The 25,122-nt window shown below is 40.8% G+C and overlaps 1 protein-coding gene across 1 annotated transcript in view; it reads left to right on the plus strand.

Annotated features, from left to right (window-relative positions):
• Positions 1-25,122, plus strand: part of LOC109296742 (ATP-binding cassette sub-family A member 10-like) — a 60,858-nt gene that overhangs the window by 30,668 nt on the left and 5,068 nt on the right. Inside the window, exons 10-34 of the mRNA XM_019516300.1 lie at positions 68-215; positions 1,649-1,820; positions 2,435-2,493; positions 3,107-3,217; positions 3,325-3,500; positions 4,470-4,589; positions 5,522-5,660; positions 6,446-6,536; positions 8,099-8,238; positions 9,672-9,788; positions 10,646-10,862; positions 11,810-11,985; positions 12,527-12,654; positions 13,443-13,580; positions 15,220-15,330; positions 16,313-16,483; positions 17,078-17,188; positions 18,114-18,242; positions 18,752-18,814; positions 20,245-20,336; positions 21,158-21,278; positions 22,104-22,221; positions 22,328-22,419; positions 23,241-23,419; positions 24,131-24,206. Of these exons, the coding sequence (XP_019371845.1) occupies positions 68-215; positions 1,649-1,820; positions 2,435-2,493; positions 3,107-3,217; positions 3,325-3,500; positions 4,470-4,589; positions 5,522-5,660; positions 6,446-6,536; positions 8,099-8,238; positions 9,672-9,788; positions 10,646-10,862; positions 11,810-11,985; positions 12,527-12,654; positions 13,443-13,580; positions 15,220-15,330; positions 16,313-16,483; positions 17,078-17,188; positions 18,114-18,242; positions 18,752-18,814; positions 20,245-20,336; positions 21,158-21,278; positions 22,104-22,221; positions 22,328-22,419; positions 23,241-23,419; positions 24,131-24,206 (3,195 nt within the window). The remainder of the gene's footprint in view (positions 1-67; positions 216-1,648; positions 1,821-2,434; positions 2,494-3,106; positions 3,218-3,324; positions 3,501-4,469; positions 4,590-5,521; positions 5,661-6,445; positions 6,537-8,098; positions 8,239-9,671; positions 9,789-10,645; positions 10,863-11,809; positions 11,986-12,526; positions 12,655-13,442; positions 13,581-15,219; positions 15,331-16,312; positions 16,484-17,077; positions 17,189-18,113; positions 18,243-18,751; positions 18,815-20,244; positions 20,337-21,157; positions 21,279-22,103; positions 22,222-22,327; positions 22,420-23,240; positions 23,420-24,130; positions 24,207-25,122) is intronic.

The raw sequence follows: 25,122 nt of genomic DNA on the forward strand, positions 1-25,122 counted from the left end.
ATTTTCTTTTATTTTCTGGGGATGGTTTTTAAACTGAAGATTGTTTATACTTTTTCTTTTCTTGCAGGTTTTTCACTTAGAGCAGTATGGAATAGGCTTCTATTTTTCTAACCTAATGGATGAATCATCCTTTTTACTTAAAATTTATATCATCCTGATTATTGACTCAATTTTGTATATGCTGTTGGCTGTCTATTTTGACAAGGTTTTGCCTGGTAAGCAGACTTTTCACTAAGCCATATATACATTTACTGGTACTTCAAAACACATTGGTTCCTATCACTTGTCTCTTTTATACTCAACCCATAATTGCTTCGAGGCAGTACAGACAATAATGATGAATAAAGCAAACATATGGGTTGGAGGTCAGAGATGTTGTTTCTGAACCTACTGAATGAATAGCTTTGCACATAAATGAAAGAAGCTCCAGTGCTTGATAATGTACAGCCCTAACAAGACTTTTGCTCTGAAGAACTTAGAAGAGTGAGGGAATGGTGAATAGAGTTACTCACTTACATCTGTTCCATATACAGCTGTTACTATGAAGGATTTCAAGAAAACAGATTAATTGTTTTCATGAAATGAATATCGCTTTTCATAAGAAGACATTCTGATGTCCCCCTTCTTGCCTTGACACACCTTGTGTTGGTCAAAACCCTTTACCCTGTCTACAGGCTCAGGGCGCTGCTGCTTGTCTGACTTCAGTGATGGCAGAGAATATGTACACAGCACTGCTCTAAACCAGTGATTCTCAACCTTTGAGACTTGAGGCAACCCTTAGAAAATGCCAGCTCATAGTTTTCACTCTTTTTTTTTTTTTAACTACAGAAAAATAATAGAGCATGTTTTCTGTTGCAAAGACCTCAAAAGACCACAACAGTGGATTTCTGTTTGAAATCTCTGGGTTTATCTTATAAATCATGTTTGTAGACCTAACAGTACTAACATTGTGTGGCACCCCACAGCACTCTTGAGCAGATCTCAAGGCACAGCTAGATTAAAAAACACTGCTCTCAGCTAATGGTCAGACTTTGAAAGGTTTTTATGTATCTGAAGATGCAACCTGGGCTCCTGCAGTTGGCTTTTCAAAAAGAGTCAGGTACCTCTGTACAGTTGAATAGGGCTGTGCGAGACAGCACCTTTTCGTTTCGACTTCCATTCCAAAGGGACAGTGTTTCATTTCATTTAGTTTCATTTCATTTCAAAGCACTGTTCCAGTTTGTTTCATCAAAACTGTTTTGACGCGTTTTGACGTTTCACCCATAGCCTGTAACGGAAAATCAGGAAAATGTCTGATGTTGTTTCTTGCTTGATTTGGATTTCTTGCCTGATCTGCAAGCCCAGCTTCGAAACTGGAAATGTTTAAAAACTTTCAAAACATTTTGAATGCCCTCGTTTTGTTTCGAAGCTCTTTCAAAGCCTTTTGTTCCATTTCAGTTTCGCTGTTTTGACCTTGAAATGCGTTGAAACGAAACGCCCGGCAAAATTTCGCACAGCCCTACTGTTGAAGATATCGTCATGTGCCTGTCTCTGTCTTTAGGTGTCTCAATCCTTTTAAAAATCTGATTCACAGTGTTTAGTGATGTGAACAAATGTTTCGTAAACAGGTTCCTCTGCTAAAATGCCGTGTTCTTTGATTTGTAATCAGACAAATATGGAACACCATATCCCCCTTTGTTCTTCCTGAAGTCGTCATACTGGGTCAAAAGCCAGCGGCGTTATGATAGTGGGAGATCTGAATTTGAACAAAACTGTGATCATGCTTTTGGTGATAATGTGGAACCAGTGCCTCCAGAATTTGCTGAAAAGGAAGCCATCAGGTACAATGTGGTACATGAAACTTCGTCTGTAGCTACATATTACATCTGGAAACTGGAGCAGCAAACATGCTATTGTGCTTTTTATCAGTTTTGCCTTATGTCAGTTTTCTCAGTTGTGTTCTTCAAAGGTTGGTTTCATTTCACTAAGGAAAAGGTAGAGAGTTAGGTTGAAATGAAAGTAAGAGCCAGGTTAAAGTACTCAAAAAGGAAAGGATTAAGATAACCTACATATTTGGCTTAATATGAAAACTCCCTTGAAAAATAACAGCAGCAAAGGCTGAAAGAAGCCACACGCATTTTACCGGAAGTCTATCTGGAACATGATGCCCAGCACCTCCAAAGGCAGAAGGGCAAGATCATTACAACACATTCAGACTTTTCTATATGAAAGGGCTCACCTTCTTGGGACTTGCACAAGGTATAGATAGCTACTCTGTGAAAGGTTGGGGGCAGGGCATTACTAAGACAATGAAGTGTGTCCTGCTGCCTGTGCGAATGGAGGGACAAGGTTCAAGGCAATGGAGAATCAGATCTTTAGGTATCAGTAAAAAACCCCTGAGAAACTAACTTGCTCTGTTGCAATATTAACAATAATTTCTTTATCCTTCCTTTAGGATCAGCAATATTAAAAAAACATATGGCAAGAAGGAGAAGCAAGTAGAAGTGTTGAGAGGTACAAAGGTTTCCTGGAGCATTTGTTTCTGTTTTACCTACAAATGAATTAAATACATTCTGGAATATTAAGGCTTTTTTGTTGTTGGTTTTTTAATTTATTTTGAGAGGATGCATCCAAGTTCAGCTTTCACAAGCTTACAAAGGCAATGCAGATATTTTCATTGGGACACTTAATCCCTGCTACATTTCCAACAATATGTAAAAATATTGAAATCATACGATCAAACTAAAACAATTGCACTTGTCATAATTGCTGAATGAATATCTCAAAACATGACTGATGCTTACTTGTTCAGTTTTTAGGGGCTGTTTGTGCCTCCTAAAAGTAAAAGGGAGCATACTTTGTTCTAGGAGAAGTGAAATGATCATTTTTAAAGTGTCAGTATTTTTTTTTCGTTTCTCTGCAGTGCCCCTTTCCAGTAAATACCAAATATCATACAACTGGATAGGACCCGCAATCCTAATGCACAACTAATTTGTGTAGTTCTGACATTGCCTGTGTCAGCTTTGGCCAAAATGATATTTCTTGGCAAGGGTCACAAAGAGACGCATAGAGACTTAACTTCCTTCACTAACCCTTATTCTAACAGGGTGTTGTGTGTTTATTTTAGGTTTGTCCTTAAATATTTATGAAGGCCAGATCACTGCATTACTTGGTCACAGTGGAGCTGGAAAAACTACATTGCTAAATGTGCTTAGTGGACTCACTGAAGCTTCTGAGGGTATGATGCTATGCTGTCAATCGAGGGGTGGAATGGGCTTGATTTCAACTCTGTTGGGGGGTATGAACAAAGGACTCGTCTGATGTTTGTGTCTGTTTATGCTGCAGGTTCTGCCACCATATTTAACCACTGGTTGTCTGAAGTGAGAGACAGGGATAGAATCAAAGAAAGAATTGGGTTCTGTCCACAATTCGATCTCCAGTTTGAAGCTTTAACAGTGAAGGAAAATTTGCAGGTTTTTGCTGGAATCAAAGGGATCCTGTCCAGTGAGGCAGAGTGTGAGGTGAGTGGTTCTTCATTGGAGAAGAACCTTGACTGCATGGCAGCACTGGAGAACATGCCTTTGAACATCTAATTTAATTGTGTAGTGTAAAAATATGGTGATACCCTGAGTATCAACAGCAGTTAGGATGTGTCTGAAAATTGATGCCAATTTCTTTGGAAAATCCTACTAGGTGCATCCTTAGGCACTGAAATGCCTTTTAAATTCTCGCTCTTTATTCGTTTCCAGGCTGGCATACTTATCTCAGCCAGCAGAGTTTGGTTAGTTCTGCAGTTCAGATTTATAAAGATATCCCAGGTGCAGGGGGTCCTGAAGTGCAAGGCTTGGTAGAACCTTTGATAAAATGACTGACTATTCCTTATTGTGTCTTTCCTAATTTATATGGCTTTGGTTCAAAGGGGCTACTCATAGCATCAAACAAAAAAGGAGGGCCCTGCTCAAGTAGCTTACAGTGCAGTTTTTAAAAAGTATCCATGTGCTATGGATGTAGAAAGGCATCTAATAGGATTTTTGTAAAGGCTCCAGTGCCTGATCTGGCTTCTTTCCTATTACTCTCTCTTTTTTATTTAATCTCATGTACCCTTTTTTGGCTTTACTAAACCTTAGACCCCATTTCTTACTCCCCTCTATGGTAGTGCCATGGTAATAACCAAGGGCAGCAAGGAAAAGAGTAAAGATTATCTCATTATCATCTCTATTTGGTTTGCAATCAGGGATGAGATATGTGCACCTAAGATAAGTAGCATGAAGCATTAGTTTGTATGCATATTGAAATAAAAATCATTTCTACAGCTTTCTTTGTTTTCCATCTCTGATTGCTAATGAAACCACTCCCAGCATGTTGCCAACTTATGTGTGAGATGGTTAACCGTTGCAGTGATATGTAACTGCGACCTAGAATGTGATATTGGAATAGTGACATCAGGAAGTGAAACTAATACTTGTAATTTATTTTGTGCATATTTCTAGGTGAAAAATGTCTTAACACAGTTGGATATGATCCACATACAGGACAAACAAGCAGATAAAATAAGCAGTGGACAAAAAAGGAGTTTATCTCTTGGTATTGCCATGTTGGGAAATCCCCAGGTAAAAATGAAGAATTCAGGTACAGCTAAGGGATGTGTGCATGTGTGCGTGTGCATAGTATGTGTGCATGCGTGCAGGTATGCATGTTTATATAAAGGCATGGCATTCAGAAGATTTATGGATGTACTAACGGTGAGTGTTCCTGTGACTACAGTAGCATTGCTCAAAGGGATAAAAATTAGGCACAAGGGTGACGCATAGGGGGTGCACATGGGTACATGTGTACCCCCTGAGCGTGGCAGTGCACCCCCTACAAAAAGGCACTGCCTGCAAGTGGTTGCTGACCTCTGGTCGGTGCTCGCAACCTCCCACCCCCGCCACTGACAGCGCCGGTGGCATCTGCAGGAGCTTCGCGCTTATCACTGCCGCGCTCCTGCCACTGCCAGCGCAGCCCGGCCCCCCCCACAGCTGCCAGGGGCATGTGTCGTTCATGATTAGACATATGAGTCTTTGTGGGATCAAATCCTGTGTATGTGTATGTGTGACAAGTTTTTACATGTCCTCCACTCAATATCTTGAGTTCAGGAAAAATAGCTGAAAATGTCTGTTTCAAAAATATGGACTACAATCAAGTTTAGGAAGCAAAGGATATGGAAGCAAAAGCAATAACCTGTTAAATGCATACAAGTTATCTTCAGGACAAAAAATATTAGGCAAATAGATGGAAATGCTAATCAGACTTATTTGATAAGACTTAGCTATCAAAATATCCTGAAAAGAAAGTTCAGAGGCCAAAAGTATGTAAATATCCATACATAAACCAAGAACTCATCATTCCAATTGTATCCATTTGCTCTATCAACAAACATACAAAAATCATGAGTTTGGCTTCGAGACGTGGACCTTCATAGACAGCAACCCACTTTGTCTGATGCTTTACAATTATAAGACTTGGCAACACTGCACATGTCCGCTTTGATTCCTCATTGCAGGTTCTGCTGTTAGATGAGCCAACTGCTGGGATGGATTCCTTTTCCAAGTATCAGGTGTGGAACCTGCTGAAAGACAGTAAAGCTGGTCGAGTGACTCTGTTCAGTACACGGTTTATGCATGAGGCTGATATCCTGGCAGGTGAGCACTGCCTTTCTCACTGTGGTAGAGTAAGAGCTTAAAAGCAGAGTTTTTCTGTTGAATTGAGCTTAGTGCATTGAGTCCTTATTTGGAATTAGAGTTTTACAATGACATTTTGGCCCCACTGAATCAAGGGCAGATTTGCCAGTGACTTCAACAAAGCCTGGATTTCACTGTCACCGCTTTCGATAAATGCCGTCTCTCAGTAAGGACTGCAAATTCAGCCCTCTTAACTAAACACAAATCTTGCTGAACTTCATTGAGGCAATTCAGAGCTTTCATTCTCATTCACCAAACAGTGAGGCTGCTCTGTGTCCAAGTCCACCATAAATTGGTGCTGTTAATTATGTGAAATAATGTCTGTCTGAAACTTGGTATTTTTCCTGGTGTGTATGCCGTTTTCAAGTAAGAGGAGAATTTTAAGTCGGTTATATCAAACCACATCAGCTTGGATACGTAGGTATAATACTAAAAAATCATGTACTACAAATGGGGTTGTCTTCCATTTTCCCCAGGTACACACTGCATCCATCTCTCCTAATTCATCTTTCAAACCTACTTCTACATTTACTTCTAAATTATTTACTTCACCCATAATCTTGGCCTGCCAACCCTCCTCTGAACTGTTGTCCTATGATGTGTAACAAATCATTTGATAAGCATTCTACATATGCTGACTTGACACTCTTTTTCAGACTCTCAGTTTTATTCCTGACCTGATTAAAAAATGCCTTTTAACGAGTGAACTCTGAAGCATAAATTCTTGTGTATTTCTTCTTCTTTAGACCGCAAGGCCTTTATCTCACATGGGAAGCTAAAATGTGTTGGTTCATCTCTGTTTTTGAAGAAAAAATGGGGGATTGGTTATCACTTAAGGTATTATTATTATTGTTATTGCAAATGCTTATCACGTTAAATTTAGATCTCAGTGGCAATTACTTCAGTCCTAGCAGGTAACATCTGAGAATTCACATGTAAAATGCTTCCTAAAATAACTGAATAGAAGTAATGATAAAAAAATTCAAAAAATATTTAATAGATACTCAACACATCTGTCACCTCTTAAAAAATAGAGCTGTTTATTGATTTTTTTTTTAAGATTTCATAAAGTTTCCTATTCCTTTTCTTCACAATCAAAGGAAGGTCTTTCAGTGCCCCTCAGGAGAATGAGGGAGGTTTCTCTTCCCAGAACAAATGCATGGTTCAGACAATGCCTTGGGATCTGAAGAGACTCAAAACTCTGCTCTCTCAGTTAAAATGGTTTGGGACTTGGACCGTTTCAGCAGCTCCACGATAATGATCCATGTACTTACTCTTCCCCCACAGTAAATGGAAGGAAGCCCCAGGAGGACTTATCCCTGACTGAAAGAAAATTAATAATCGTGGTATATTTTTAAATCATTGTGCATTGTTTTAGTCCATACCCAGAACTTAGCTATCTCAGAGGAGTACCCTAACTATTTGGTATTGTGAAGTGACGCCTTTTTCTCCTTTTATCCAGAAATTCTGCCCTGGACCTAGCAAACCTTCACCTAAAATTTTAACTGAGTCCTTCACCAGCTCTATTGAGCACATACAATCTCTGTTTGCCATTATGATAAGCGATGTACTTTTGTAGTTAATTTTTATCCTGGTGTCCCATGATATAATACTTAAGATATTCAGATTCCACTTGCAGCCAGTTCTGTTATTCTCTTTATTCTGCTGTAGTCCAAGAACCCCAATAGTGAATACTGCTAGAAAGTGGATGCTTCTGGCTGTCCGTCTTTAAAGCAGTTTCTTTTTGGTGCCTGATCCTTCCAGTTCTGAGAGCCTCATGTGAGGTGCTGACTACTTAGCTCTCTTTCCTAACCACCACCTCTGATGCCTTATCTAATGTATGAGATAGTTGACAACCAATCCTGTCACCCTAACTTACCTACACCGAGACCAATTCTGCACTAACCTTTCACATCAGTATGTTTAGCAGGCACCAAGAACAGCTTTGAACAACAATACACCCAAATAAGACAGGCTAAGAAATTACTGCCTCAGTAGGCTCATGTATGAATTTTCAGCTCACTTAACCTCTCTGGCCTTAGTGCACACAAGAAGGGGTTTGTGCAAGGCAGCTCCTGTTTGAGAGTAGGACATGTAGAAAGTGTAATGTAGTTAACTCCACCCAGGGAATAGTGTGCAGTAGTGAGTATACTGCAGATTTACTCCCTGACTTCCTGGGTGTTAATTTCTCCAAGCAGAAAAGTCCTATTAAAAACAATAAAATAAAACCCTGCTTTTGAAGTTCTGTTAAAATAGTGTCTTCAGGAAAAGATAGATATTATTCCTGAATACGGACTGAAAGACCACTGATTTTTTTGCTTTCTTAGTGTTCTACAATATATAGAAAAATACACTTTACTAATTAAAAGGTTAATCATTTGCTTCTTAAACATGAACAGGATGCGTACCAGTGAGCTCTGTCACTCGGAGGAGATGACCTCCTTGGTCAAAGAGTACATCCCTAATGCCACATTCTCAGGACAGAGGGAAAATGAACTGGAATATGTTTTGCCATTAGAAACAGTGGATAAATTTCCAGGTAATTATATTCTTAGGTGTGTGGGAATCAACAGTGCAAAGCATCGGTACATTAGTAAATATAAAAAAGAAGTGCGAAAAAAGAAGTTCTGTAAGATTCTTGGACACATTCAGGAGTTTAGCGGACAGATGAGGGAGCACTGCATCATGAATGCCTTGCAACTTCTTAGTCTGCGTTTAAGACCAGAAGGGGCTCTTTTCTTCCACTCACAATAAGGCACATAAGATTTCAATCTGGACAGAAATGTTTAAGGGTCGGGGAGCGGGTTCTGTTTTAAATGTTTAATACAGGTGGTAAGATGAGCAGCTTGTAGTCCCTCACTTCTTTCTTAAGCCGTTGCATTCTAGTGGAAGTTTATTATAAAAAATGAGCTAAAAAAGATAAACCTGGAAACTTCTGTAAAAGAGCTGTTTACATGGTTCGCCTATGACTAGGAGACAGGGTATGATCGTCGAGTCCAACCCCCTGCCCTGGGCAGGAAAGAGTGCTGGGGTCAGACAACCCCAGCCAGACGCTTGTCCAGTCTCCTCTTGAAGACTTCCAAGGTAGGGGAGAGCACCACCTCCCTTGGGAGCCCAGTCCAGATTCAGGCAACCCTTCCCATAAAGAAGTTTTTCCTAATGTCCAATCTAAATCTGCTTTCTGTCAGTTTGTGGTTGTTGTTCCTGGTTATTCAAAGGGGTGCCCTGGTAAACAGAGCATCTCCAATTTGTTGCTGCCCCCCCGACCCAATAAATTTGTAAATGGCCACAAGATCCCCTCTCAGCCTTCTCTTGTGGAGGCTTCAGAGATCCAGGTCCTTCAGTCTCTCCTCGTAATACTTTTCCTGTAGGTCCCTAACCATACAAGTGGCCCTCCTCTGGACCCTCTCGAGGTTATCCACATCCCTCTTGAAGTGCGGCGCCCAGAATTGGACACAGTACTGTAGCTGTGCCCTGATCAATGCCGCACAGAGGGGGAGGATCACCTCTCTGGACCTGTTCATGATGCACCTGCTGATGCATGACTGAGTGAGGTTAGCTTTACTGATTACTTTGCCACATTGATCGCTCATATTCATCTTAGAGTCAACTATGACTCCAAGGTCCCTTTCTGCTACTGTGCTGCCGAGAAGATTGTCCCCTAGCCTATAGGTGTGTTGGTGATTCCTTCTCCCTAGACACAGCACTTTGCACTTGTCGTTGTTGAACTGCCTTCTATTCTTTTCTGTCCACTTTTCCAGCCTGTCCAGGTCCATCTGGATTCGATCCCTTCCCACTAGTGTGTTTATTTTACCCCATAATTTTGTGTCATCTGTGAACTTTGTTCTCAGGGGCACCAATATGTACTGGGAATTACTCTGGATCTAGATTCGTGTCCCTAAGGTAAGGATTTGGCCAAGATGCATTGTCGTCTTATAAGTTCAAAGTATGCATGTTCCTTCCATCATGCAGATCTGTTCTGTGGCCTAGACAGTCACTCTGACCAAGGGATTATCAATTATGGAGTTACCATGACAAGTCTGGAAGACGTTTTCCTGAAACTGGAGGGAGAAGAGGCAATTGCTGAAGGTAAAATAGTGGGCCTGATCATACCATTTTCAGCCATGCCTTGGAGGACTGGCCCGCTGATCACTTTCTCTGGCTCACCGATCTTTGCTAGCAGGGAGGTCCTTCATGTATTAGGTTTTGGTACGTCTGGAGTTCCCAATCTGCTCCAAGTGACTCCTCCCTGTTCTTTACCAGTTGTCAATAGGAAGCTAACCACTGTCTCGGGTTTTAGGCTGGAGGTCTTATATGCAACTATTTCAGAAGATACATGAACACGGAAGCCAACTTTTTTCCCCTTTTTAACCCTATTCCTTCTTCAGTAATTCAATTTGTGGCATTCTCCTTAAATTTTTTTTTAAGTGAGCTCTTCCACATATGAAACCACCAACATCTCCCACTATTCACAGAACGGAAGATTGTAAGAAACAGTTCATGAAATATGTTAGTTTGTTGTTATTTTTCACTGGAGAAGAGCACACTGTGCTTAAAAGTTAGCTGAATCTAATAGCACTAACAAAATATATGTTATTCTTCAGATGTCATTTATTATACCAGGCTTGGAATAATATAAATCTGGCAAGAAGGGAAAAAGATGGGCAGCCTGTAGAGCAGGATATGGGAGGAGTAAGTGGGTACAGAAGTGTTCAAGGGAGAAGGATTTTTTGTGTGTTCATTTTCTTGTGTTAAAGTTGTTTCTGTTATATTGTTTCCTCAAGAGCACTTCTCAAATGAGGTCTCTTCCATTGCTGAAAGAAGCAGGGATGTTTCATGTGCTGTTAAGCGCTGTTTAATGGTTGATACTTTTTTGCACTGAGTTCTTCCTAGGGCTTCTAGTTTTACTATCTGTAGAAGAAAAGTCTTGTCACTGGTTTAACTAGGCACTAGTTCCTTGTTAGGTGATGGCGTCTTCAGTGAGGAGCAGGCAGAAGAGGAAAAAGAGCTCTTTTCTGTGGATGGAATAGAACAAGATCTGTCACCCTCGGACATTCAAAGGACAGCTGTAACTGGCATGGCTCTCTGGAGACAGCAAGTCTGTGCCATGGCAAGACTTCACCTCTTAAGGCAGAAGAAAGCAAGCAAAACCTTCAAGTCCATGTAAGTCCCAAAGTATTTGTGACTTGTTCATTTGAAATCGGTCTGTGAGAGGACATTCCACGTACAGCTGTCCACGTGTGCTGTCTCTCATCATTCAAAATAAAGGAATCATAACTGAGCATGTCTTGCAGAGCAGGTATTTGATTGGAGATATTCCTGGCCTTGAAAGCTGACCCTCAGCTGTTTAGGAAAACCTTACCTTGAAGAAAACCAATATGCATATGTCTCTCTCTGTCTATCTCTAAATAGCTATAGATATTACTTTATTAAGCAGAAATCAAATGAAATGTTTCCCTTTTTGGAAACATTTCATTTGATTTCAATTTTAATACAATTAGATATTTGCTACTAAACTAATAATATAACCTCCCACCAGGGCATTTGGGATGTTCCTTCCCCATCAGAGGAAGAGATGAGAGACTGAGCCATGAGAGTTTTTCTCTCTCTCTAAGATCTTCTTCCCTGTGCCTCACTGGAAGGTTTTTACCTTCACAGTATCTGCAGAAGGGGATCCACATGTTGGAGCTAGAGAAGGGGTAATTTCCCACAATCCTGTCCACCCCCCTCACCCACCCAGGAAGAGGCTTTCAGCTTCCAGGTTTGCCTGTGCAGTTGCCTATGATGTGGGACCAGTATTAGGTGAGCATCTCATGACATTGGCTGCCAACAACTGTCTCAGAAAAATGCATCCTAAGGAACTCAAGCACATGATGTTTCATGGGTTAAAGAAAGGCACTTCTTTGGCCCCGGGGACTTTCTTCCTGATAATTTTTTTAAAGGCCTGTTCTTAGAGCTTCTGAAAACACAGTTGTGAGGATCATTTTAATTGTAAGTACTAGGTACTCTTGATATAAAGATTGTTATCATGCAACTCCCCTAGCTCTGTCTGTTGGTAAAAATGGGCAAAATATCTGTCTAAATGCACTTGAAACTGTTTGTTGCTTTAGATTACTGCTATCTACAGTTCTTCTGTTACCTTTGATTTTGGAATTTCTCCTGATGGGCATCTGGTTTCTTAACAAATCTTGGGAGATGTCTTCTGCTCTATATTTTCGTCCTCTTGGAATGAAGGCTGACAAGGAATACAAGGACTACACAAGTCTTCTGATCCTTAATGAAACAGGTGAATAGAAAACAGAACCATGAGTCTGATGTGCATCTCCAGTGGTGTAACTAAGGCAGGGCAAATGGGGCAACTGCCCAAACTGCTGACTTTGGTGGGTGGTGGGGGAGAAGAAAGTGGCAGCTGCTGGCAGCCATGTAATCAGAAGTTGCCACTGCCCCTGTGCCCCAGGCACCCAGCTACATCCCTGCTCTTCTGTATATCCCCCCCGCTCCCCTTCCCCTCTCCATACATTTCTTGTCTTTACAAGAAAATTCAACATAGAGGGAGAGGAAGACAAGAGTATTGGAGCAATGACAGACTCTGAAGGAGATGAGCAGAGTGACAGCATGAGTTGAAAGCATTGCAGGATGCTTATATTCCTTATAAGAATTAATAAAAAGCATCTTGCTATGTGTTGTATTTTTTTAAGACAGTGTGTGTTTTGGGGCAGTCAAAATTCTTTTGGTCAACATAAAGGCCAGAAAACCAACTTAGGGTGCCTCTTATTGAGGAACAACTTCCAGTGTCGTGATTTCTCTGTTTTCGCTCTCCCCTCCAGGCTCCAACATTGATGACTTCATCCACAATCTGGAGAAGCAGAACATAGCATTGGATATAACCAGCAAGGAAAATACAATGGAGAGGTTAATGCACAATGGAGCCATAAAGGTTGCCCGTGACAACCAGGTAATAATTTCCCTTGATAATTAACCAGTGTGCCAGTGCAGATCGTGAGGAACTTTGTTCAGGGATGTTTCAGATGAAAGGGGGGCAGAATGTCATGGCACAAAAATTGCCCCTTCACTCCACTGTGCTGGTAACCCATGCCATGGTTTCCAGCAAATTTGAGGGCAACAGGCTCTTCACTACCCTTGTGCCAGCCCATTACAGAAGCAGACAGGCTAGGACAGATCTGTACAAGTGCACTGAGGAACATAGGCTGCACCAGCAATAGGTGTTGAAGTGTCCTCTCTGCCTTGAAGCATTGTTGAGATCAAGAGGGTAGATTTTAACTCAAGAGTTGTCAGCTATTTGCAAACTCAAAGAAGGGATAATTTAGGAGGTTTGAAAAACTGCAAATTCACTGCCTGTCCCCAAACTCTAATTGACCTTGATATATGCAATCTATATAACTGATGGTTTCCCCATCTCAGAGTCTCAACAGTGTCAGCAAAAGCCCTAGTACAGAGACAGTGATGCTGGGAAAATAAAGTCTATTGGTGGCGGGGTGCTGGAGAAAGGGATGATCTGAACTCTATCAGGCCACAACTGTAGCAAGAAACTCTGCTGATTTGTATATGAACCCTGAGGGTCATTTTTCTGGGGTGGTACAACAGCTTTATGGTCCTTGCTCTGAGCATATTGCAAGTATATGATCTAACCCACATGATGTTGAATAATACACTCATTTTATACTGTGAAAAGAAAAATGAACAAACCCCTTGGAACAATTATCTTGTCTTGCTTTCCTTAAGAACTACAACTTTACCATTCTGTGCCACTTGGAAGTAACCAACTGCTATCCTGTGCTTATGAACATCATTAGCAATGCGCTGCTGGCAGCTTCAAATTTTACTGGGCACATTCGAGTCTGGAATAGTCCATTTTTTAATGTAAGTGTCCTAACTTCCCTGTCAGAAATGTTTCAAGTACATATTGTCTTAAAAGAATTAGCTAATGGCTCGATACATGTGCGGGTTTTGAATTGGAAGCAGTTTTGCTTTTTATTTTGCAAATATATATATAGGTCCTCATTCATTTTTGGTGTACGGAGAACCAGCACTGTTGGCTTTAGGCAAGCTGGCCCTGCTGACCTTAGAGATCAAAATGCCCTGCAACCTTTAGCTGCTGAAATGAGTCCCTTTTATCATAGTCTGGGAAGAGATCTGCCCCGGAAGTTCATTGGCTCTTCCTCATAAATCCTTGCACCATTTCTTTTCTTGGCAAGTGCCCACTGGGCCTTGTAGCAGTGCGGGTGGGGGCAACATGTAAGGTTGCAGGTACAAACAGAAGGTATGAGAGCTTCTTGCTTTCTTGGAAGTATAGTGAGAAGGGAAGACTTCCCCTTTCCCCGCTGCACCACTCAAGAAAGGGTTGGGAAAGGAGACAATGTAGACTTAAGCCTCAGCCTGATAAGGGATGTTGGGAATATTGACATGCCCAAGTTGTAAAAAATTCTAGTTTGCTAATTTAACATAAAATTGTATTTTCTTTTATCATACTTTGGAGGCAAGGGCATCTCTCTCCCGAGAGACTGTGCAATAAGACAGAGCTACTGTATTGCACTAGGTGCCTGGGTGGGAGGCTTTTCCCTGGCATAGTTCTGCAGTCCTATAGTAAGAGGATGTGGGGTTCAGTGGGTAGCTCTGTGAAGAAGTTGAGATTTCCCAGCTATTTGGGAGGAGGACAGTGGCAACTCCAAGAAAAGGGAGTAGAATTGTTTATTTCTCTTCCAAAAATAAAGAAATGCAGTTCTTTTAGTTAGTGCCTGTGGTTGCTGATTGAAGGATTGCACTTGCATGTATCAGCCTGTCAATAGATAGACCCTGAGGGTAACTGCAGCAGTCTTAGTTTATGGTTCTCTTCTGTAATACTCCAGACCCAGATTCAATCAATATGGTTGTAGTATGACTATGTTAGAGAGCAGTTGGCCCCCAGGCTGGGATTTTCTAGTGGAATCTAGTAGAATCCTGGTGTTCTGCAGATAATTCCCCTCAAATGTATTTGGGATGTCACTTATTGGAGTGTCAGGACTAGACTGTACTTCTTCAGTGGTGACACAAATATACAATTTTATTTAAGGGCTCTGACATTTTGTCATGTAACTTAGTATTTCTTATACCAGGATCATATTTTCGACTACATGATCAGCATTCCCTTTGCTAAGGTTTTATGACTTCAGAGCCTCCCTGTTGCAGCCAACAATGAATTCCTCCTAGGTAAAAACATCTCTGCCCTGGATGACTTTCTATGTCTGATAAGGCTTTTGGACTGCTCAAACCCAGTACCAACCTCAGTGTAGTTATACTTTTGGTAGACCTAAGCAAAACAGAATTTTACAACGAGATGAGGGTGCCTGATCTAGAGGAGACTGTACCCAGGAGGTCCCTTTCTGTCCAATGCTCTTGTGTTTAGGCCTGCAAGAAAAACAACTTGTGTATATCTAGTATTGTACAAACCCAGCCACACAGAATATCTCAATATCTACAATACTGACATTTTGTTTCAAATGTTTTATAATTTATTTTCCAGATACATGACGGATTCTGGGACTATTTTGTTAATTTCTTCCTTCTCTATATGCTGCTTTTACTTCCTGGCTTCTTTCCTCACTTTACAATGAATCACATTCAGGATTACAAGGTAAAATCTTTGCTTTGTAGAAGGCTTTATGTAGAAAGAAGAAAATACAGTTGTGTAGGCACAGGACTAGACCAGTTGTTCTCAATCCTTTTAGACATAAGGCACTCCTTGAAAAATGTCAGCACTTTGTTTTCACTCTTTTTTTACTACAGAAAAATAGTATAGCAATTTTTCTGTTGCAAAGAAGCCAAAGATCACAAGTCACCAAGGAATTCACTGTGTTAAAAACAATCTGAAATCTCTGACTTTACCTTGCACCTAACAGTGCAAACATTGTGTCACCCTTGAAAGGATCTCAAGGCACTGGTTTGAGAATCACTGGACTAGGCTGTTTCTGGTGAATACATTAAGTTAGCTGTAAATATTTTTACAGTAAACTGATGTTGAGAGAGAAGGAAGAAAAGGGATGGCTGAGTGAGGATGTATGAGAAATTCACTGAGGGAGAGTTTCATTTGGCCAAGTGATTTCTGGATGTATCCATTTGGTCTGTAGTCCTTCTAGACACAGGAGGCTCATTCAAATTTGCATCAAGAATTCCTATCTCTGCGTTTTTTTTAATAAATACTTACCAAAGCAGGAAGCCTGGTAACTTCTTAACTCATTTAGATCTCAGCTAATGAAAGCTAAAGGAAATGAAAATCAATCTTTCAGAGTGCGTGATTTTTCTCAGTGCATGATATTTCAGCTCTTGTTCAGACAAGTTGCAGAGAGATGGGAAAAGGAAGAGACTAAAACAAACAAAAAATTAACAGGGAGTTAGAATGAGAAGCGTATACACACGGACAGAGGGAAGGAGCAAGGAGAGGCAATGCAGAGAGTGAAAATGAAAAGTACTTTGAATGTAGCAGAATGAGCAAGATAAGCAATATGATAGTTGTGTTATACCCTGAGCTGCTTTTAAGCACCCAGTCAGCAATGGGAGTGACTGTTTAAAAAAAACAACTCCTTAATGCCACTTTTCCTCTTGTCATGCATTCCTAGAGAAAAGCTCGGTCTCAGCTGCGTATCTCTGGGCTCTTCCCTTCAGCTTACTGGTGTGGACAGGCACTGGTGGACACTTCCTTGACCTGGATTCTTCTCATCTTCGTGTTTGGGATGTATTTTGCAATGAGCAAACAATATTTTTGGGATGTTTCTCTCATATTCTCTCTGGTAAATGAGATGATTTTGGTCCCTGAAAAGAATGTGTCTTTTTGAAAATTAGAGAAACGCAGAATGTAGGAAGAGGTTTATCTTATCCCCTTCAGAAAGATGGTAAATCTGCCTGTTACTGGTATATCTTTAACAATACCTGAATCTTTGTGAGTTTTACACTAGGTCTTTTTCTCTTGTGTGAGTCTGAGTTTCCCTGCCTGTAAAATGGAGATACTGGCAATAAATTTTAGCAACATGTACAAAGTACTTTACACTTAAATGGTTGGTTTTTGATCTGTTTTTCTCAAAGCATTTCCGTATGCCATTTTAAACTGAAGTAGGCGCCTACCTGTTAGCTTTTAATTTGTTCACATCAGTGCACTTCTCCCTAATGGCAAGGATTTTTTGGTGATATCTTTTGTTGGACCAACTGTATAGTTGGGAGAGATATTAGACTGACGTTTGGTCACAGTGACTTTCCGCAGGTGTAGGAAAGAAGCAGACACAGCTTGCATTAAATAGCAAATAGAAACATGCATTGTGTCCAACTCCATCTGTAAATGAAAAACAGTCGCTTAAAAGAACCCTTCATAACATTCTTTCTCTTTACAGATCACATGCTGTATTGGCTATGGAATTTCTATGGTCCTGTTTCTGTATTTAATTGCCTTCATATTTTGCAAGGGATGCAGCAGTCTATTTTTGTCTTGTGCCCTCATCGCGGTAAGCAGATGTTGACCGTTCTGTGTTGTTTGTAAAACTGTGCTTCATGCTGTGGGGGGCTGAGATGATGGGATAGAAGTGGAAACACCCTGTGCAACTTCAGGAAGAAGAAAATGACACTCATTTTATGAAAGAGTCAGTTAGAAAATCTGTTTTTGTTGTCAAGTTTGTAAATCCAAGTCTAAAAGCAACAGCAGCATCACCAGCCTCCCAAGAGCAAGGACTAGGAGAAGGGGTGTTACCTGCACATGCTTACCTTTTAAGAAGCCTGAAGTTGTATTTGTTCTCCAATTGTGTTACGTCCACAGAGAAATGCTAACTTAGCCGTAAAAGTTATTTAAAACATTTTCAGAGTGTGGGGTGGGGGTTTTGTATGGTTTGCTTTAACGTTCCTGCTTTAAATCTTCAAGGGTGAGACATTCTAGTTGAATCCTTTCACAGTAATGGTAATATTAATTTGAAAATAAGTGGGGGAAAAACAATTATATTGGCTACAAAACAGGATTAAAATTGATGTAAATCCAGGTTCCCTGGTTACTGGTTTAAGTAATGATTAAAGTAACCATTAAAATCATTCCACCTTCCTGAGCAATTCGAAAAACAGAATCTAATTCTTTTAAATTGCTGTATATTTAAGATGCTGTTTGAATGCTCAGGGCTGGTGCTTTTGATGAACCCTAAATATTGAGGTAAAAAGAGCGGTGCCAGCACTGCTAATGCAGTGGAGTGACAGAAGTGTTCCTTATTTCCTACCAGCACAACCTCCTGGCTCTTATTCCTTTGGACACCTCCCATGGTCCCGTGTTGTAATTAGGCTTTGTAAGTGGTGTCTGCTGATACAAATTATAGATTTGCACAGTTTTTAGATACAAAGGAGGAAGGTGACTTTTTCTTCAGCGTAAACAATTCTCTTGCTTTGTTCTAGGTAACTACAGCTACCTTTACACTCAGCGAAGTCCTTCAGTTTACTTTTAATCTCCGAATTTCCAGTTTACTCATCTCCATTTTCATTCCTCTGTATCCGTTAATAGGCTTTGTAATTGCTGTTCCCAGGGTAAGTGGCTGTGTTAGATCAGCAAGACACTACATGTATAATTGGCCGAGTGTTTTAGGCAGAGAGGGAATGGTTTCCTAGTATTAAATAATTCCAGTAATTGAAAATGATACATTGCAAAGACTTACTGTGGTTCTTTGAGTGGGGGGAGTTTCAGAAGTGTCCAGGTGACTGAGGAGCTCCACTCTCTGTAGAAGGCTTTCTCCTCTTCTCCTCAAAAGAGGTGAGGAGAAGGATCTTGGAATTGCAGGAGCAGAGCAATCAAAGGGATGTTTCTGCTCTGTGCTCCGGCCTCCCAAAAACCCATTAGTCCTGAAAGGAAAAGTTTGGTGCATGTATTCAGGAGTCTGACTCTCCTGAATAATATTTGGACACCAAAATTCAAGTATATGCATTTATTCTTTGACATTTCTGAAATATTTTCTCATTTATCTTCCATTCCCAACACTTGTTCATGCTATACTGAAGAACTGCAGGTTTACCACTCAGTGCTTCTTTTCCTCCAACAGGTTTTCGACTTTTATCAACTTTTGGGCAATAGCAAGAATGAATTATTCGTAGCCGTCTTTGCAGTAAGAAACAATTTGGAAATTAGTTTATTTTGTAAAGGGCACATGTCTAAATGGACTGAACATAACTTACATTTGTATAATATTTCCAGATAGCAAATTCTAGATACTGTGACAAAATCCAGCATATAAAGTGGTGGTATTGTCCAGTGTGGCTTAATGTTGGGTTTAGTCTGTGAATCTAGGGGCTTGTTTGTCACCTATACAGAGACTGCTGAGGTCTACATTAACGAGAAAATAGGACAAATGGTCTTCTTTGGCAATCTTGTGCTGTCGAGGATGGTTGTCTTCCACGATTGTCTTATCTGTGTGTCCAAGGATGGCTGATGAGGCCTATCCAGGATCAACAGATTCTACTGCAGCTCAGACGTGTGTTGCCATTTGTGGGGGGTGGCGCTGGATTTTTTATTTGCTCCGTGGCACTCTGTTTCTGCTACTCCCACTTTTCCATCTCCCATTGGTGTCATGAGGTTTCAAAGTACTGAGATCCCTGCAGCAGACTCTTCCTCCATTTGGGGTGGTCCTGAGCTAAAGTTTCCCATGAGTTGACATCCATGTTGCATTTTGTTAAACTGGCCTTGAGGACATCCCTGAAGCACTTTTTGTGCCCTCTGCTTGGATGAGTTGGGAGAATAAAACTTGCTTTGCGAGTCTGTAGTTAGTCAGACATCCGGATGATGTGGCCAGCCTAACAAAGTTGATGCCGGATGATCATTCCCTCAGTATTCGCGGTGTTTGCAGACAAATAGTGCATCAAGCTCCGTAGCACTTAAATGCCAGTAGAATTTGGTTAAGAAGCTTCCAATCTTTCACTCTGCTGCTCAGAAATAACACTGCTTATTGGAAAGAGGAGGGGGGGAATAAAATAAGCCACAGATCACACATGAAGCCCAATCCTTACTCTGCACACTTGTCTTTATGAATTGAAAGTGATTTCTCAGTTTTTTGTTAGAATGTGTGGTTTTATGCAATATTTAACAAGTGTGTGGATGTAGTATGCAGTGTTAAATTCTGTAAGGTACAGCAGAGTTTTGTAGGCCTCAGAATTAGTTTGAATTTTAAGATCCTGGGAGCTAGATGTTTATTTCCCTATGCTACACTTTTCACCACCCAGCTTGAACTGTTTTTACCACCATGTTGGCACTACTGATAAGAAGGAAAGTCATGCTGGGATAGACGAGATATCACTGGCTACTGACATTTTATCACCATGCTGTCTTAATCTGCTCTGTGCTGGGTTAGATGATGTAAAGGTAATAGCCCTAGTAGCTTACCTACACAACCCAGAATAATATTCTCAGAATTAATATTGAAATTGGAAAGCTGGACATTTTTCATTGAATTTTCCTTGGATTATTTAAAACAGTGTTGTAAGTGAGATAGATTAGATGAGAAACAGATATGCCAGGAACTGAATTCTTTGTTTCTTTCAGCCTTACATCCACTGTGTGGCTTTCATTTTCCTGCTTCGATATTTGGAAATGAAATATGGAAGAGCAGTTCTGAGAGGGGATCCAGTTTTTAGGTTTGTGAGAACACATGTGAGTGAGTGCATACACTTGAAAGCAAAATTGTCACAAGAATGTCAGCTTTTCACAACATGTAATGCCCTTTCTTTCTTTAAAAAGAAGTCATAAAACTATCCATATTACATATCAAAAACTATATCAAAATACTGTGGGAATAGAAACCTTTTATTTGTCACACTCTAGGAGAACACTGTAATCAAAAGATTCAGTTAAAATGAGGCATTAGAAATGGGTAATACAAAAAATGGTTTGAATGTTTAAAAATGTTGAAGTTCTTGGAGTAATTGATACCACCAGCTCCAGAGAATAACCTACTCGTCCTCTGTGAAGATCCTCATTAGCTCTCAGGGTGGTGGTCTATGATGTGGATTCAAACGGTTTGGCTTCTAACCCAGCCAGTAAACCAACCATTAGTTCCATCTGGTTACCCATGAAGTCATCATACCCTGCTCCAGTTCTCCACCCCCCACAAGTTGTAATTATTTATTTAATACATTTAAAAATACTATTAATAACTTGGTGTTAAGTTTGCAAAGGCCAAGCATTCAAAAGTTAGGAAAAGAAGCCTGCATGTCTTTCAGGATATATTCTTTGATAACTTGATTCTAAAGCAACACTGCTTCATATAGTGCAAAGAATCAGCAGTGAATGAGTCAAAGGACTAGGGAAAGAGCACCTTACTCTGTTATATTTCAGAAATTGGGACACAGGAAAGAGCCAGGGTATATACCTGGCTTGTTTATAGGCATTCTACATGCTAACATAAACTGGCACTGTTAAGTTTGATGTTTGATATTTTGCTATTTTTAATCCACAGAATCTCCCCAAGGAAAGAGCCTTGCCATCAGAATCCTGAAGAGCCAGAAGAGGAGGATGAAGATGTTCAAACAGAAAGGGCAAAGATTAGGCATGCAATAGCTTCTCAGCATGAGGGGGAGGTAAAACTAGCTCTTGTTCTTTTCTGTCTGTGTGTTTACCAATAAGTACGTGTGAGTATTGCAAAGATATACCCAGGTAAAATAATATCAACAACAATAAGGAAATCCAGTTATTTCTTCTCTTTTTTTCCCCCTATTCCTGTGAGTTGAAATTGACTTTCTAAATGGAAACAAAAAAATCAGATAGAATTAGAAATAAAAATTCAGCTTATAAACAGAACTTTTATTCTGAGACAACTTAAAATGAGTAATCACTGGAATAGGATTCTGAGGCCCCTGAAAAACATTATGCTTAAGACAAACCAAGTATTGACCTGGCCACATGTTCATTCAATTAACGGCATGATAAAGGAAGGAATAAGTCACAAAGTTATCGCACAAAATAGGTGTAATAACTTTGTGCCTGGTTCCTTACATGCCTTTAATTGAAAGTGTGGCCAGTGCCTAGCCTGCAGCGCAGGGCAGTGGGGGGCAGCAGGGATCACAAACAACCTCCCCCCACCTCCGCTCCCGGCCTGGCAGGAACCAGTGAGTTTGAAGCTTTTTTTTTTTTTTTAAGAGCCAGGAGCTGGGCCGGGTGGGGTAACCATCGGGGCATTGGGAGAGCGGGCAGGCATGGGGCCAGTCCGATTCAGCTGATTCAGCAGCAGCCAAATCTCCAAATCAGATTCAACCAAATCAAATTGTTGTCCCCTGAACTGGCCGAATCCAGAGCAAATACTAGCTGCTTCGCACAGGCCTAGTAACATCTATATTAACAAAAAGAACAACTGTACAGTCTTGTGTGATTAAGAGAATTTATTCTTCTCCCAACTCTCATCCCAGAAACCATTGATCATTGTCAGTAATCTACGCAAGGAATATGAAGTCAAGAAAGCTGGTTCTGTTTTTAAGAATAAGAAGAAAGTTTCTGTTAAAAACATCTCGTTTTGTGTGAAAAAAGGTTAGAAGTATAAGAGTTTTCTTGTTCCCTTTTACTGTAATGATGACTGTGTCTGCTACTATTTGGAAAACTAAGTCTAACTGAAAATCTGTGTATGTTTACCTAGGAGAGATATTTGGACTGCTGGGACCCAGTGGAGCTGGAAAAAGCACAACCATAAATATGATCGCTGGAGAGACCACACTGAGTGCTGGGCAGGTGGGTGGAGGAAAGGGAAGGAGTCTAAAGACCTGGGTGAATGGAAAACCTTGCGACTACTCCTAATCCATAAATAGAATAAAACAAAGTGATATTTCAGATCCAATTTGTAGCCTAGCGCATTGTGAAAAATGATGAAAAAATAACCATCAGTGTAATTAATATATGATTTTTTTCTTGTAGTAAGGTAACAAAGTATTTTAACTTTATTTCTGTGAATCATACGGAGCCAAATCTGTAGAACTGAAAGCATACATCCCACCCAGGCATTGTGCTAATTGTCTTTTAAACAATGCAAGTGAGCAGCAATTAAAAGAGGCCATCTCCAATTTCCACTAAACCTGGAAATAATTATGTGTTGCTTCTTACGCGTTTTTTAAGTCTTGTGCCACAGTAAGTACCATTACAGGGAATATCTACAGCTGGTTTCCCTGTAAAGCAGTAACATAGCAGAAAAAGGGAAAGCCTGTGCTAGGGTTGAACCCTTACTCAGTGATCTAGTGAGAGTGCTCAGGCAAGCAAGCTTGTGGGATTAGGCCTCTGTTCAATAATCTTCCTTTCTCAAACCCCATGTGACCTTCCTCTCATTTCAACTCTGCCCTTGTACCTTTGTAAATGATTATGCAAGAACATGGGGGTGGATCTGGGGCAGGGGGTGCAGCAGAGCAACTGCACCCCCATATGTAGCCAAGAGCTCTGTCTCAACCAGCCTGCACATGTACAGTGAACTCACTGCACTGACCTTACTCTTCCTCCACCCAGCCCTTTGCACAATCCTGCATCCACTACTGCAAGGACAGGATATCTGATTGTTTGTGCAGGTGCTGGCAGAGGGGAAGGATGCAGCTGGATCTCAACTGGAAGCCAGCGCCCCTGGCTTCCTAAGCTACTGCCCTCAAGAGAACCCTCTTTGGCCAACCCTGACCATGCAGGAGCATCTGGAGATTTATGCAGCAGTGAAAGGGCTGAGGAAAGAAGATGCTGCTGTCACCATCTTTCAGTATGGATAGAAACTGTTTTTGTAGTGTGTTGTATCTCCGCATGACAGGGCACAGAGAGCAAAGGACTACAATCCCTCAGAGCTAGATCTCTCACTTAAATAAAACAAAGGAAGCAAGTTTTTATAGTACTTTTGGAGCACAGGCTTCTCTCTTGGCCTTGCCTACACAAACTTGCTCATTTAAGCTGAGCTTAGACTTATTACAGTGGGGAACAACCTTTTTATCAGGTGTGACACCAATCTGCATGCCCTCCTTGAGTGCCACTCTGATCTCCTTCCCTTGCCTGATCTGCTTTCTGCTCCCTGCCCCCTCTCCAATCTGGTACATGCCCCATGTAGAAGCTCCCTATGTTTTTGTGGCACTCATGCTGCAGATTGGCCACTCCTGGGTTACAACATGATTATCTGTAGTAGTCATTTTTATTAGGAAAATGTTTCTGTGCTGCCAGGGACTGCCAGCTTGAAAGGACTTTCCTTATTCAGGTTCATCCTTTTAAAAAAATGCCGGCAGGAGCTACCCGCTGTAAAGTTAAAATTGGCTTCTCTTCTGAGAACCACAGTGTCCTTCCCTAGGTGTGAATTTTCCCATGGTACCTAGTTAACAAGCCCAGAAGAAGAAGAAGCCTACTCTTTTCACTTGGCTACCAGTCTCAGAGAACCATTTAGGGGACAAGAAACCAAGTGTTCATTTTACTTCTTTTCCCTCTGCAGAATAGTGAAGGCTCTGGAACTTCAGAAGTATTTTAAGAAAGCAGCCAGGGAATTACCTGCCTGGATAACAAGGAAGGTGTGTTCTGCTGCTTTTGTGTTAAATCTTGGGCCAAGTTATTCTCTTAATTACGCAAGTCTTACACCTGGGGAAGCTTCGCTCCAGTCAGTGGATTTAACCCTGAACATTTGAATGAACATAAATATGTGTGGCATGTGACTGTCATAGTTTCAAAGCAATTTTTGCTTTGTAATGTTGTGGACAACAAGAAAAACTCTCTATGAGTGTCCCTATTAAAGCAGCAGCTGGTGAATTGTGTTTAGGACACAACAAGGATTTTTGTTTGGTGATCATTGTAACAATGATATTGTTTAAAATAGCCTCATTTTCTTTTTAGTTGCATGGATAAGATTCCCATTGTTTTCCATGAGATGATGAATTTGGGCATCAATTTGTGCTTCATCTGGTCATTGGGGTGGGACATAGTGGCAATGTCCAGGACATCTGACCAGACCTCTGGACATATGAGGTTAAGCCGCTGGTCTTATACAGAAGGTCACCATGATTGACTGTGAAGTCAAAGACTGATGGACGTGATGCTGGCTACAAAATTCCCTTGTCTATTGGTGGCTACAGACATTGGTGTCTCAGCCATGCCAGCTTGGACAGACAGTTGACCTTTCCTTATGACTTCAAAACAGATTATGTCCATTGTTCAGCTATTGTAGGACAGAATGCTGCATCATATGGGCAGTGTGAAGTTGCTGACTGTAACTTTACACTGGTGTGTGGGTGTGTGTACACTTTTATATGGGGGAGTGCACACACAAGCAGATGTGATAGACATGGGTGGGTGTTGGCATAGGGCAGAGACAAGGAAATCCAACCTTTGTTCTATAGAAAGTTGATATATTTTGGTTTGTTGCCAATACAGATATTTCAAAGTTCCCATTAAAATTAAAAGAAATGTTTCATTTTCCAAGATGCATTGGGC

This window comes from Gavialis gangeticus, unplaced genomic scaffold (assembly GCF_001723915.1).
Source record: "Gavialis gangeticus isolate Ggan-Ray unplaced genomic scaffold, GavGan_comp1, whole genome shotgun sequence".
Taxonomy (NCBI): domain Eukaryota; kingdom Metazoa; phylum Chordata; order Crocodylia; family Gavialidae; genus Gavialis; species Gavialis gangeticus.